This window comes from Chelonia mydas, chromosome 1 (assembly GCF_015237465.2).
Source record: "Chelonia mydas isolate rCheMyd1 chromosome 1, rCheMyd1.pri.v2, whole genome shotgun sequence".
In the NCBI taxonomy this organism is placed as follows: Eukaryota; Metazoa; Chordata; order Testudines; family Cheloniidae; genus Chelonia; species Chelonia mydas.
Window position 1 is genome coordinate 297,088,050 of NC_057849.1, and position 13,359 is coordinate 297,101,408.

At 41.3% G+C, this 13,359-nt stretch overlaps 1 protein-coding gene across 4 annotated transcripts in view; it reads right to left on the minus strand.

The window, feature by feature from the left end:
• IMMP2L (inner mitochondrial membrane peptidase subunit 2) overlaps positions 1-13,359 on the minus strand; it is a 796,496-nt gene that overhangs the window by 224,751 nt on the left and 558,386 nt on the right. For all 4 annotated transcript variants that reach the window (XM_043549521.1, XM_027833115.3, XM_043549536.1 and 1 more), the window contains one exon: positions 371-436. In XM_043549521.1, coding sequence (XP_043405456.1) covers positions 371-436 — 66 coding nt within the window. The remainder of the gene's footprint in view (positions 1-370; positions 437-13,359) is intronic.

Genomic DNA, 13,359 nt, shown 5'->3' on the forward strand with positions numbered 1-13,359 from the left:
TAGATACCTGTGTGAACCACTGTACTCAGTGTGTGAACTTTATACCTGCCAACCACTGTATAAATATTATCAGTCCTACCAGAAAGACTGTGTTCACGTATAAAAATTCCTTTACAATTGCCTGGCATAAATTTGCAATGGGGGAATCAAATACTGTATACAGTGAGCAGGATTTGCACCTTCATAAGGTTACCTTTGTGTAACATTTCTTATCTCATTAAAAAAGATTGACATGTACAACACTGACATTCCTGTTAAGAATATATAGCAAGAAAATACTAGAAAGTTATCATTTAGGATACTCATTCAAAATTTACTGAAAAGCCACAGTGTTCCTATAATAAGTCAGATTAAGGCTCAAAATACTTACTTGACAATGTCTCCTTCAAGAGCAATCACTCGTTTAATGATCTTCTGTTCAGGGTTTTTAGGAGACCTGGGAAAGGGATAAGGTTACACAGTCAGTAATGTGCCTGTTGTTTTAAGAAAATGAAAAGAAATTCAACAAAGAAATAGGCACTATTAAAGTCATTATGGGATTCCATGTTCTCCCTGATATAGCATCAATCATGATGTTCCAGCTAAAGTGAATCTATTGCTATCATTCTTATTTCAAACCATCATGAAAAAACTGGGGGTAAAATATCAGCTGAATACAAAGTCTAAGATAATAAACACTCTTTTTATAGCAGAAGAAATGGGGAAATGACACTGATGAAGTTAGAATGTCCCATTATTGATGATGTGGGGACCTTTGTAAATAAACCTGAATTTTCCATCAAACTTTAATAGTATAGTGTATTTAAATATTCATGTCATTCATTCACTTTGAAGAAAACTCAAAATGAGATTAATATTTATCAGACTAATTGAGGCAAATCTTGCATAGGTGAGCAAAGAAGGAGTTTAGAAAAAACAGGTAGAATTTTCTAAAACTTTCAGCTTTATACGAAGTGCCATAATGTATCAAGTGTTAGCTGAAAATTGTTTCTCATATAACACTATGTTGCGTGTGATACAGTTGCACACTTAAGCATGCAATAATCAGGAAGCAAAGATAAGCCTGCATATACAACCTGAATTCTACACCCTTCTGCATATACGTTAAGATATACACTCATACTACTACTTAAATGTGCAGTATAATATAAAAAAACATTTCTATAATCTCACGTTAGCATCATGTATCTTTTTGTGATATACTCAGACTTCCCCAGTTTTTGACTTGGAAATACTTAACTGTGCAAACAATATAATTTTTCCATGTTCTCTTAATATAGGTTTTCATTTGTTTGCTTTTAAGAAAGGCCATCAGGTAGCCCATGTTTTGATTTTCTCCTGGCACTGACTGACGGTCTGTACTTTAGACTCCAAGCATGGCCAGCTTGTTAGAAATGTCATCACAGAGATTTGCATCACAGTTCCTGCTCCTGAAATCCTGGGCCCTGTTAGCCTCACTCCAGAAATCCACCAGTGTCTTGGTGTCAGCCTCTGGCCAGCTGGCAGCATGTCTTCTTCTTAGGGCACATTCTTCAAAGGCTAAGCTAAGATGACTTTGGATGGGAAATTCACCAGAGACGAGTTCAGTCACGAATATTGGATGCCACATGAAACTAGGGGGACAGAATACCAAGAAGGCTTATTTGTAGTGGTAGATGACTTATGATTAAGGTTACGTTTATGCCATGGAGGTCATGGAAGTCACAGATTCCGTGACATCTGGAGACCTCCGTGACATTCTCTGCTTCAGCCCCAGGGGTGCAGGACTCTGGAGCTGTCAGGCAGCTGGGCCCTGGTAGGGTTCCAGTGACAGGCGATAGCAGCAACAAGCAACAGGGGGCACCCTACAAGGTTCTAAGAACAGGTGACAGACTCCTCAGGGTTCCAGCAATGAGCAACAACCTCAGGAGGAGAGGTGGGGAGGGGGGCACCTCGGGTGCCCGGCTGGGGGTGTCCCATTTTCTCTTTGGGAAATATGGTTACCCTGCAGCTCCCAGCTTCCGTGGGTGGAGGGGGTCCCCCTGCAGCTTCCAGCTGGCACAAGAAAAGGGGAAACCCCACAGCTCCCAGCCACCATGGTGGTGGGGGAAACCATGGAGTCACAGCAGCAAAAGTCACAGACAGGTCACGGCTTCCATGAATTTTTGTTTATTGCCTGTACATGTCCGTGACCTTTATTAAAAATAACCATAACAAAATCTTAGTCTTACTTATGGTTAGGAAACAGGCAAGAAAGGGCCACAAAGGTCTTGGATGATTATGGGAGACACTGGAGAACTGGTGCCCCAAGACTGTTGTGTTACAGTACTTATCTACAACCCTACAAACCCAACAGGTCAAATTAACAGCTGTCAATAGAAATTCACTTGAGGTCTGTCCTATACCCCTGGTCATGCCAACTCATGTTACTACTACCTCCACACACACGATGGAATTTTGTTTGGAGGCATGGATCAAGTTAACAGGAACAATAATACAATACTTCATATTAATTCAATAGTGAAGACAAGCCCAAGGAAGGAAATGTCATCTTAGGGACTGATGCAGATTCAAATCCACAGTTCCAGTCTGCATAAGAGAGACCAAATTGCTGAGAGGTCCAGTCCAGAGTCTCAGAAAGAAAGGGATCAAAGCAGAGAGACATCTGCACAGCACAGATAAGGAAATTATAATTCCTATGTGGGAAGGATTCCTATGATCAAAGGATGTTTTCTCCAGAACAATATGTGGCCATGGCAGTTCGAACCTGGTGAGGCCATAATTTCAAATGTGATAATTCAGTCATTATTAGAATTAAGTCTTGATACTATTTACTGTCATTTAAAGTCAGTTAATGTGACACTTCTTTGAAGTACCCTTCCTTCAAGCTAATTCATCTCATCTCTTCAATTTATCTCTACCAATCTGAGAATAGAGATGGTTTTTGTGACCCCTTTGCATGTCATTCTTGGGAGGAACCCACCAAGTTTTAGATGTCCACGTAGTTGCATCTAGTAGTTGGTGCACCAACAGTACTTGTCACTGCTACCATCACTAGCATCTCTATGTGCCACGGCTCACTTGAGATCAGGCCTAAGAGAAGAGCTATTACTTTTTACCCACTAGAATTAATGTAAATTAAACCATTTCTGTAAAATTTCACAGGTAATTTATTTCATCTCTTATTCATTTAGGCTAAGTATGAACTTGTACTTCTGTAAAATGTATTTTAACCAATGGGAAATAGTAATACATAATGTATGTGCTAAAGTGTGTGTTTGCTAAAGACTGAATAAAAACAGCCATCAAATTTTAAGTCTGCCCTTTCAAAATTCTATCTCACACATTACTTTTAAAGGTTCTTTTGAATTCCCCTCACAAGCATTTCTGTTTGATTAGCATGTACATTTTGTAATGTAATTACTGACCTCTGTGTTAATTTGCACCCACTCAGCAATAATTGTAATGACCTTGAATAAACATCATTCTAAATCAGAGGTAAGAACATTCATTCTCAACGTGGTCACTTTTCTGCCAGTAAGGACACATTAAAAAAACTGATTTATCAAAGAGGCTTTCAAGAAACCCTTATACATCATTATTATAAATCACGAATGTTTTTTAACATCTGAAGCCAGAACAGATATAGTAATATAAAATAAGTATTATATTCATATTTTGATTAGAATTCATTTAAATGGCAAAAACAAATGTAAGACAAATAAGAATTGGACTTAACAGGACGCAAAAATATAGATACTGCTAAACAAGGGATTTTCAGTTGGCTAAAGATAAAAAATAATAGACCGTAGATGAGAGAGAATATTCTAAGGTCACAGTTTTCCACTGAGCTTAGTGTAATCACAAAGGTTCACCTGAAAGGTGCTCAACGAAGGATAGGAACCTTAACTGGCTATGGAAGACATATAAAGAGGAAATACGTAGACAATTTCTGGCTTCAGAATCTTTCTTACTGAATGTTACTGAATATTTTAGCCACTCTCTGGCTTCAGATCTGGTCAAAAAGTGAGAAAAAACATTAGACTCATAGACTATCAGAGTTGGAAGGGACCTCAGGAGATCATCTTGTCCAACCCCCTGCTCAAAGCAGGCACAATCCCCTATTTTTTTTTGCCCCAGATCCCTAAATGGACCCCTCAAGGATTGAACTCACAATCCTGGGTTTAGCAAGCCAATGCTCAAACCACTGAGCTATCCCTTCCCCCAATTGTTTACAAATTATTTACAATTATTAAGTGCAAATGTTGGCAAAGTTTGTAATTATTATTCACCCTTTTCTCTCTAGCTGTGAGATAGGCAACTCCTTCACACGTTTATTTACATACATTCTGTCAGGCATGCCTGTGACCAACACCTTCCACCAACTCCCGTCTCCTACTTGGTCCTTCAGTCTCTCCCTTTGTGTTCACCCACCACACCCTAATGGCAACACCACTCTCTGGGACATCTTTGTACACACTCTGTACGGAGCCTGACCAAGGGGAACAGGTTCCAGAAACTCTTTGGCAACTGTCCTTACAAGTTATGAAGTTTTCTTCCCTTTACGAACATCTGTGTGAAATTGTCCATACAACAGTAATCTTAAAATGGGATTTATTAAAAAATGGATAAATGGATTAACAACAAAAGAAACTGTTTGCTTAACATAGCTAGATTTGCACTTCTCCTAAGTTACACTAGACAAAGCCTTTTCAACTTAATTACGGAGAAAAAGGAAAGATCTTACATGTCTAAAGAGCAACTCCCTGCTCTGACATCCTTAATGCTTAAAAGACTTTAGTTCAGCCTTGTCAAAGGCTTTCTGAAAATCTGAATATACTATATTCACTGGATCCCCCTTGCCCACGTGCTTGTTGACACCCTCAAAGAATTCTAGTAGATTGGTGAGGCATGATTTCCCTTTAAAAAAACCATGTTTCCAGGACCTCTCTCCTATCCTTCCCTATGTCACTGGTACCTACATGTACCACGACCACTGGCTCCTTCCCAGGACTACACATAAGTCTATCTAGATCCGCAACCTTTGCACCAGGCAGACAAGTTACCATGCGGTTCTCCTGGTCATCGCAAACCCAGCTATCTATGTTTCTAATTTTCAAATAGCCCATTACTAATATCTGTCTCTTCCTAACACCTGGAGTTCCCTCTCCACCCGGAGAGGTATCCTCAGTGCGAGAGGATACTACATCATCATCTGGAAGGAGGGTCCCAACTATGGGATCTTTTCCCTCTGCTCCAGTTGGATGTTTTCCTTCCGTGAGACTTTCACCCTCCCCAACAGCACAGAGGCTGTCAGATTAGGGGTGGGACCATTTTACTGTGTCCAGGAAAGTCTCGTCTATGTACCTGTCTCTCTTAGCTCCTCCAGTTCAGCCACTCTGGTCTTCAAAGCCCGTACACGGTCCCTGAGGGCCAGGAGCTCCTTGCATGGAATGCACACATAGGCCACCTGCCTATAGGGCAGGTAATCATACATGCTGCATTGGGTGCAATAAACTGGATAGCCCCCACTCTGTTGCTGGACTTCTGCCTGAATTATCTTTTAACTCCTAAAGCTCATTCCTCTGTTGTTCTTTGTTTTTTTTGTTTTTGTTTTTTGTTTTAATCGGGGGGTGTTTGTGGCTTTAAGTTTAAAGAAGTTTAAGGACTGTTAAGTGTATCTAGCCCCCTCACATTCCCCCTGTAAACTCCCTCGCAAAACTCCCCTGTTAGCCGCTCCTGTTTGCTAGCTCTTATGTTCCCTTACACCCCATGCTGGGACTCTCTTGGAGACAAGAGGAGGGAATTTCAGAGCAACAGCTGCAGAAGAATCCTCCCCAACCTACTACACCCATTTCAGAGCATGAGGAGCAAGCGAAGGAGCAGTAGTGTTTTCTGTTCCCAGGCAGATAACCTCATCCGGAAGGCAACAAGCTGAGAGGGGGCGAGTATGAGGAATGTGTTAGAGAAGCTATTTACAGGATGAGAATTGTAGAGGAGAAGGAAGAGACAGAAGAGGATCTGAGCAGCTGCAGAACCAGCTAGAACGTCTGCTCTCAGATTAAAGGGCTGCAGGGTACCTGAAGGCTCTAGGCCTTTGCTTATACTGCAGCAGGGGGTTGGGTGGGCAATTGCCTTATCCTCCCATCTAGACTATTTACACTGAGTGGAAATCAATTAGCACAGTTTCAAACAATGATTCTCATAAATTCATTTACAATTATAATTAAACTTCCATTGCATTTTTGCTTATATTATTTCAGATTCTACTATTCCCTTCATTCTTTGATTCATCTTAGTAACTTCTTCCCAATAGTTGTCTACAGCAATTTATGTATAAGAACTTGGAACTGATGTTGCGACAAGCCTTTCCATAGACAGTGCTTATTACGGTCTGTCCCAAGGTCCCAGGAGGCTAAGTGAAAGAAGGCAGTTGCTTCATTTTTCACTCTCCAAAGGGACATAGGAACACATATCTCCAAATACCATGCAAGATCATAGCCTGCTGAGTGTGAGGCCTTTTATAAGAATAAAAAATAACCCACAGATCCTGGATAATGGTCATATACAATGTTTGATGCTCAGAGGCAATGGACAAGCCAAAAGCAATTATGTTTTTCAACAGACATTAGTACTGTATCTGATACTAAAAGAATAAAGAAATTAGACTTGAATGCCAGCAGAGCCCATTTAAATTACTGCTGCATCATAAAATAAAGATCTACTTCAAAGAGCACCCAGGGTTTATAGGTGCATGTACGGAACAAAGAGAGGATAGTTTTACACTATTAACCCACCATCAAGAATCATGTAATGCAATTTAAATAGAACTAGACTGCGTCGTTTGATGATAAGCAGTACTTGTTTAATATATTACATTTCCCTGGTAAGCTTTTATTTGCGGGGATTGTCCTCTCTTTTGATTGGTGATGTCAACTGATCATATATAGAATAGGTCCCAGAAGAGATATTTAAATTTCATTTTGAGAGGTGCCTGAAGATTACAGATCCTATGTGTCTGCATGTGGCTTTGCTCTTGTATACTTTGAGAATGTTTAAACAGCACGGTTTATTTTCAGATTATACCAGATGGGATTTATGCCAGCCAGTGACTTAACTGACTATTATTTACACAAAGAAAATCAAAACAGACAGAACACTTAAAACATCTTTCATAGAGGACACTATGCTTTTAAGAATATTTTGAGCTTGATTTACCCCACTGTTCCTCTCCCAAGAAGTTTCCACTGCATCTTTAAATTCTAGTGGTGATGCCACAGGAGAGTGACCATTCTAATAGCACCAGTGCACAGGTACTGTGTTTGGCCTGCCTGATAATAAATCTATTATGATATTTGCTAGGAGCCATGTGGTGCATGGAACACCTATTTAAGAGCTCAAAGAACTGCTTCAGAATTGGACCCTATGTTTTACTATGTATTTTCTAATATGTTCTTTTGAGAAATACCTCATTTAGTGTTGTCCTCTTTTTCTGGCCATCATTATAGGAAAACCATCTATTTTCTGAAGAAAATGTAACTTGTATCATGGTAAAAGCTTGGATGTGAAATGAATAATCATGTAACATGATGCAGATTTAAAAAAGTAGGGGAGCTAGATGAAAGAATGATTAATGCAACTCATTTTCTCACATATCTTGGGTACTTATACGGCCCCTGTTACCATAGCATTTGAGCATCTCACAGTTTCATGTATTTATCCCCACAACACCCCTGTGAAATAGGAAGTGCCAAGACAACCTAGTTCAAATCCTAGTGTCCTCATTAGTGGACACCACAAAAACAGTAAACAGTCGCTCCAGATCTGTTCATAGGAAGTTTGTGACCACATCACAAAGCCATCATCAGATCATCCTTAGTTCCCACCTTGTTGGCACTCTCAACAGAGGGGTCAAGAATTGAAAGATCATGCAGAATGCCTTGACTTCCCACCCTTAGAAGTGATTTCTCCAGCTCAGGACTGAGGGAGTGCCCATGCTGCACCTGTCCTCTAGAGTGACTAAAGTGAATGCATCCACTTCACATTAGCACTAAACTCACAGTTAGAAAATTAACCTTAAAAAAAACTAAAATACATCACACATCTTGCTATGATTGACAAACTTTGCTCAGGAGGGGTGCTACAGTTATACTAGTCAACAGCGGGGGTGTTGCAAATCAGAAATGAAGTGCATTGACAACGGGATGTAGGAAAGCCTTTATAGCACTTGATGGCATTGTAGGGCAAAAGAGGTCCTTCCCCGACCAACCCAAAGATCGCAGAGAGATTGAAGGTGGGGTGGAGGAAAATTCCCCTTGGTACAGAGCAGCACTGCTACCGTTCCACTGCCACACCTACATTCTGCAGTTACAGCCAGATCCCTTTCACATTCCCTAGCAGGGGTTTCAGCCCTATGGATATGGGAGATGGTTGATCCACTGACTACTCCCCTACCCTTTTCTCTTCCCTGCCCCTGCATTGCTGAAGAAAGAGGCACACCAGAGGGTTGATACCCTGAACTGCATCATTACTGTTGCAATTTTGTAGTGTTTTATGCCATTCTTGCCTACAGAGCAGAGGTAAGGGGGATGACAGCATTTGGCTCAATTTCTGGCTTAACCTGTGCACCTTTTCTCTCACCCTTTCATAAGCATGACATATATGCAAATTTTCCTAATAAAAAGTCTGCCAAGTAACCATCCATAATATTGGCACTATGATCAGAAAGTAAGAGCAACTCAAAACATTCTTCAATTGGTCTTGGATTCCTTGAAGGCTAAACTTGAAGAAGCAGACTTCAATTGTAATGAAAGCTGATTAAATGAATCATATGCTGAATATCCACTATTTTTCATCCATCTTGGAAACTTAGTCTCATTACACTTTAAGGCTGGAGTTGTGCCAGTTGACTGAGTGTAAGCTTCAGCAATGCTTGATTAGCACTGTATCTCCAGTGGAAAATATGTTTGCAGTAATATAATTAATACCAGAAGAACTATATTTGTAATGGCATACAGTAGTTCTTGATTTTAATTCCACGATTCAATGTTCTGAACTATGTTAGCATTTCATATTCAAGCCTCTCGCTTGAAAAGCAAAATCTTGCAATAATCCTAGATCACAAGCTAGCCCTCTGGGACAGGTACTGGGTATTTTGTTTTGTTTTTTTACGTTTGTACAGCAACTAGAACAATGGGTCCCTATGACTGGAGATTCTAAGTGCTACTGTAATACAAATCATAATAAATAATAACCATCCAAATTAATTGCCTGTACAAAACTCCACTGTAGGAGTCGTGTGCCTAGCCAAATAGCCGTGAAATCTTTTAAAGCAGCAATTGGCAGTTAAGAGGTGCATACTATTCCTCAAGCTCTACAGACTTCTGATGTACATGCACTCCACTCTCTAGCAACCCCTTAGTTCCCCTCTATTTCCAGAAGTCCTGTTTAGATTTGGGTATTGAAACAGAGTGGGAGGGAGGAGGTCAGTATCTCTCTTTGGACATAATTCATTGGGAAAACAAAAGTTGCTATTGATAAATAATCCCTTTTTCTCCTCCTTTGTGACAAATAGCACCCCTTTGGTAGGATACTAACTATAAGTGACTTCCTTGGTGAAATGGGATGAGGAATCAGCCCTGGTGTTTTTTAATATCTGCCAGGTGCAACACAGAAAGGATCACGCTGCTCCAAATACTGTGAAGCGTTGACTGCTGAAGCTTCCAAAGAACATGAACAATTAAAGATTCTAACTATGTTCCCTAACCTAGACTGTAGAATTTTTATTTGGAAAATTTGCATATACACCTCTACCCCGATATAACACGACCCAATATAACATGAATTCGGATAAAACGTGGTAAAGCAGTGTTCCGGGGGAGCGGGGCTGCACGCTCCGGTGGATCAAAGCAAGTTCGATATAACGCGGTTTCACCTATAATGCGGTAAGATTTTTTGGCTCCTGAGGACAGCATTATATCGGGGTAGAGGTGTATATGCCATGCTCATGAAAGTGTGAGCGATGAAGAGCACAGGTTAATCAAGAAATAGACATCCATGTCTATCCTTATCTGAGGAATGGGCTCAGAGATAGGCATCCCCTTCAGGACATTTTCTGGCAGTGTCCTCCACCATAAAGAGTCTTTGTACCGCTGTGGGGAAATACTGGCACGTTCAGTCTATATGCCGACTCACCCACATTAGCAAAGGTTGATCTATAGTCTTGTAAAGCAGGCAACAAAGGTGCTGGACAACATTAGGCCTAATACTTGCAAATTAAATCTCATTGGGACTTCTAGTCTGAACTTTTCTAGGTCCAGTGCCTGGATGAGATCTCAGCACCCAATCTGGGGTCGGCAAACTAGGGCCCTTGTTTAATCTAGGAGCAGGATCTTAAACTCAAATCACCACGAGGGTCACATGAGGCCTAGCACATTGGCCTGAGGGCCGCATCACTGAAACCTTTTCATACAATGATACAAAAGCCCCCCCTCTGCCCCAGACCCGCACCCACTCCACCCCTTCCATGAGGCCCCGCTCCTGCCCACCTCTTCCCTCCCCCTCCCTGTCCCCATTCCAAAGCGCTGGGAGGTAGGCGGAGGAGCAAGGACGCAGTGCCCCGGGATGGGGGGTAGGGCAGGAGAGGGGCTTGGCTACCCGTGGGGTTGGCGCCTATGGCAGGCCACAGGAAATAACTCCGTGGGCCAGCCACATGTTTAAGACCCCTGATCTAGGAAGCCTCCACAAAGGTTAGAAAAACCTGAGACCTGGATCAATGTGTATATTTTTGTTTATTCTCAGACCAAGCGATTTGAAGAGGGAACAAGTGTCCTGCCGGGGTGAGCTACTCCATTTTGAGAATGAATTCTTTTGAACCAATCATCCAGATACAGATTATGGATTTTGATTTTACAACTGCCAGGTACTTGGTTAATACCCAGAAGACTGACAGGATACTGTCTTACACTTGCCCATAATGAACCTGAAGTATTTCCTGTGCTTTTGCCTTAATGAGACATGGAAATAAGGTTTTCAAAAGAGGAAGGCCCAAAACCAGTCCTGAAGGTTGAGAATGCAGAATAAGCTCCACAGGGAAAACCCTATGAAGTTTGATTTTCCTTCAGTATTTGTTAAATTAGTGGAGGTCCAGAATAGGGTGCAAGCAACTATTCATTTTGGGCATAAAAGACTTTCCCTGAGGTAAACTCTACCACTGCCTATATGACTCCCATTTTCAACAGAGCCAAGACCTTTTCTTGCAAAGAGGAAGGATGGTCCAGCAGTTAGGGTGTAATTCCCTGCTCCATTACACACTGCCTACATCAGTGGTTCTCAAAGCTGGTCCGCCGCTTGTTCAGGGAAAGCCCCTGGCACGCCGGACCGGTTTGTTTACGTGCCACGTCTGCAGGTTTGGCCGATCGCGGCTCCCACTGGCCGCAGTTGGCCACTCCAGGCCAATGGGGGCTGCAGGAAGGGCAGCCAGCATGTCCCTTGGCCCGCGCCGCTTCCCGCAGCCCCCATTGGCCTGGAGCGGTGAACCGCAGCCAGTGGGAACCGCGATCAGCCGAACCTGCGGACGCAGCAGGTAAACAAACCAGGCCGGCGTGCCAGGGGCCTTCCCTGAACAAGCAGCGGACTGGCTTTGAGAACCACTGGCCTACATGATCTTGGGAAAGTCACTAATCTCTGTGCCTGCGTTTTCCATCTGTAATATGAGCTGTTGGAAGAATAAATATACTCAAGATTGTGAGGAGCTCAAACACTGCGGTGATGGGGCCACCTAAGTACCTTAGACACATAGATGTAGCAGTTTCCTGAGAGAGGGATTTCTGAAACTGAAGAGAGTGCCTCAGTATGATTATTCCTAAATCACAGCAGTCTGAAGGAATGGTTTGCCATGTACTAACAAATCTGGGACAAATGATTCCCAAAGTGTGGGACAGAAGAGGAAGAATGAGAGGATCTGGGTACTCTACGACTGATTCAGAGATCTTTGGTATACCCTTGACTTGTTACATAGCTGCAGTCTCACCAGTAGTTGAGATGGCCCAGATGGAAGATTTTTGTCACCTCTGACTGGTGGTGGAAGGTCTTTCCAGATTATTTGGGTCTCTACCAGTAGCCAACTCCACAAAAGGAGTGCAGCAACTATCTTGTATGGAAACAAAATGGATATTTTCTATCATGAATCAAGCAAAGCCATCTTGGTATTTTCCCCCCCTTTTTAAAAAAAGTGGACCTAGCAATCAAAATTGTGTATCCTATATGTAGTTCTGAAAATCTGAAAGGCAAAGTCAAACGCAGGCTCAATTGAAGATGAGCTCTCATTTTCAGATTTCAGCCAACTGGCTCAAGTGCAGTAATAAGAAAAACAAAAAAGAAAATTGAAAGCTCTTATTAAAACACTTCAGTGCAATAAAATTAATGGGTAGACTGCAAAACAATGTGACTAGTCAATCTGAAAACCTGGAAGTACTATATTAACTTGAAAATATAACTACTCTTCTGAATTAAAATCTCATTTTAATTAGTTCCCAGCCCTCCAGTCTAATCACTCTGAAATTAAATGACTCAGCTGTTTAGAATGCAAACTATGTAACTGCAGTAGTTATGTGTACTTGACCTCCTCTCTGTTAACAAAGAGACTCAATTAATTATTTGCTGTTTTACCCTGGCCATTTCACCTCACTTCCACCTTTTCCTAAAGTGTTGAAAAATTTCATCACCTCAACCTTTGCTTTAGAGAGTGCACTTAGAATTACTTACCTGCTGAATTCTAAGCCAAACTAATATTAAGCAAGCTAATCGGAGACCAGGGCATCTGGACTTCTTATGCTTGTTATGCTAAAGTAAACTATTGACTGACTGTCACATTATCCTGTTGCTTAGGCTTTTATGTGTGAACTAAACTATTTTTAACATAACTCCCAAAACACTTTATGCTATAACATAAACAGAATGACTTAGTTCTGTTACAAAAGGTTGCAGGGTACACAATCAAAGCCTCTGGAAAGGAACAATAATAAAATACTCATGGAAAATTTCTAAACTCTAATATGAGTTTTTTATGTAATAACTGTCAGCTAGCTATACTTATTTTTAAAGTATTTTATACACTGAAAATGTACATTTCTGTGTTTTCATGCTTCCAGAGCATGGACCTAGTTTCTGCTCGGATTCAAAGTGTCCAGCTTCCAACAGAGAGGTGTTATCCTAAGCCATCCATAGTGGTTTAGTACAACCACAATGAATAGTTTCCAAACATCCATTCTTTTCTACAAGGTTTCAAGAAGGTTCTTAGCGTAAACATCCCCACAAATTATTGAACAAATAATTGGTAGCAAATGTGTGTGTATGATAGATTTCTCAGAAGTGCTTCAG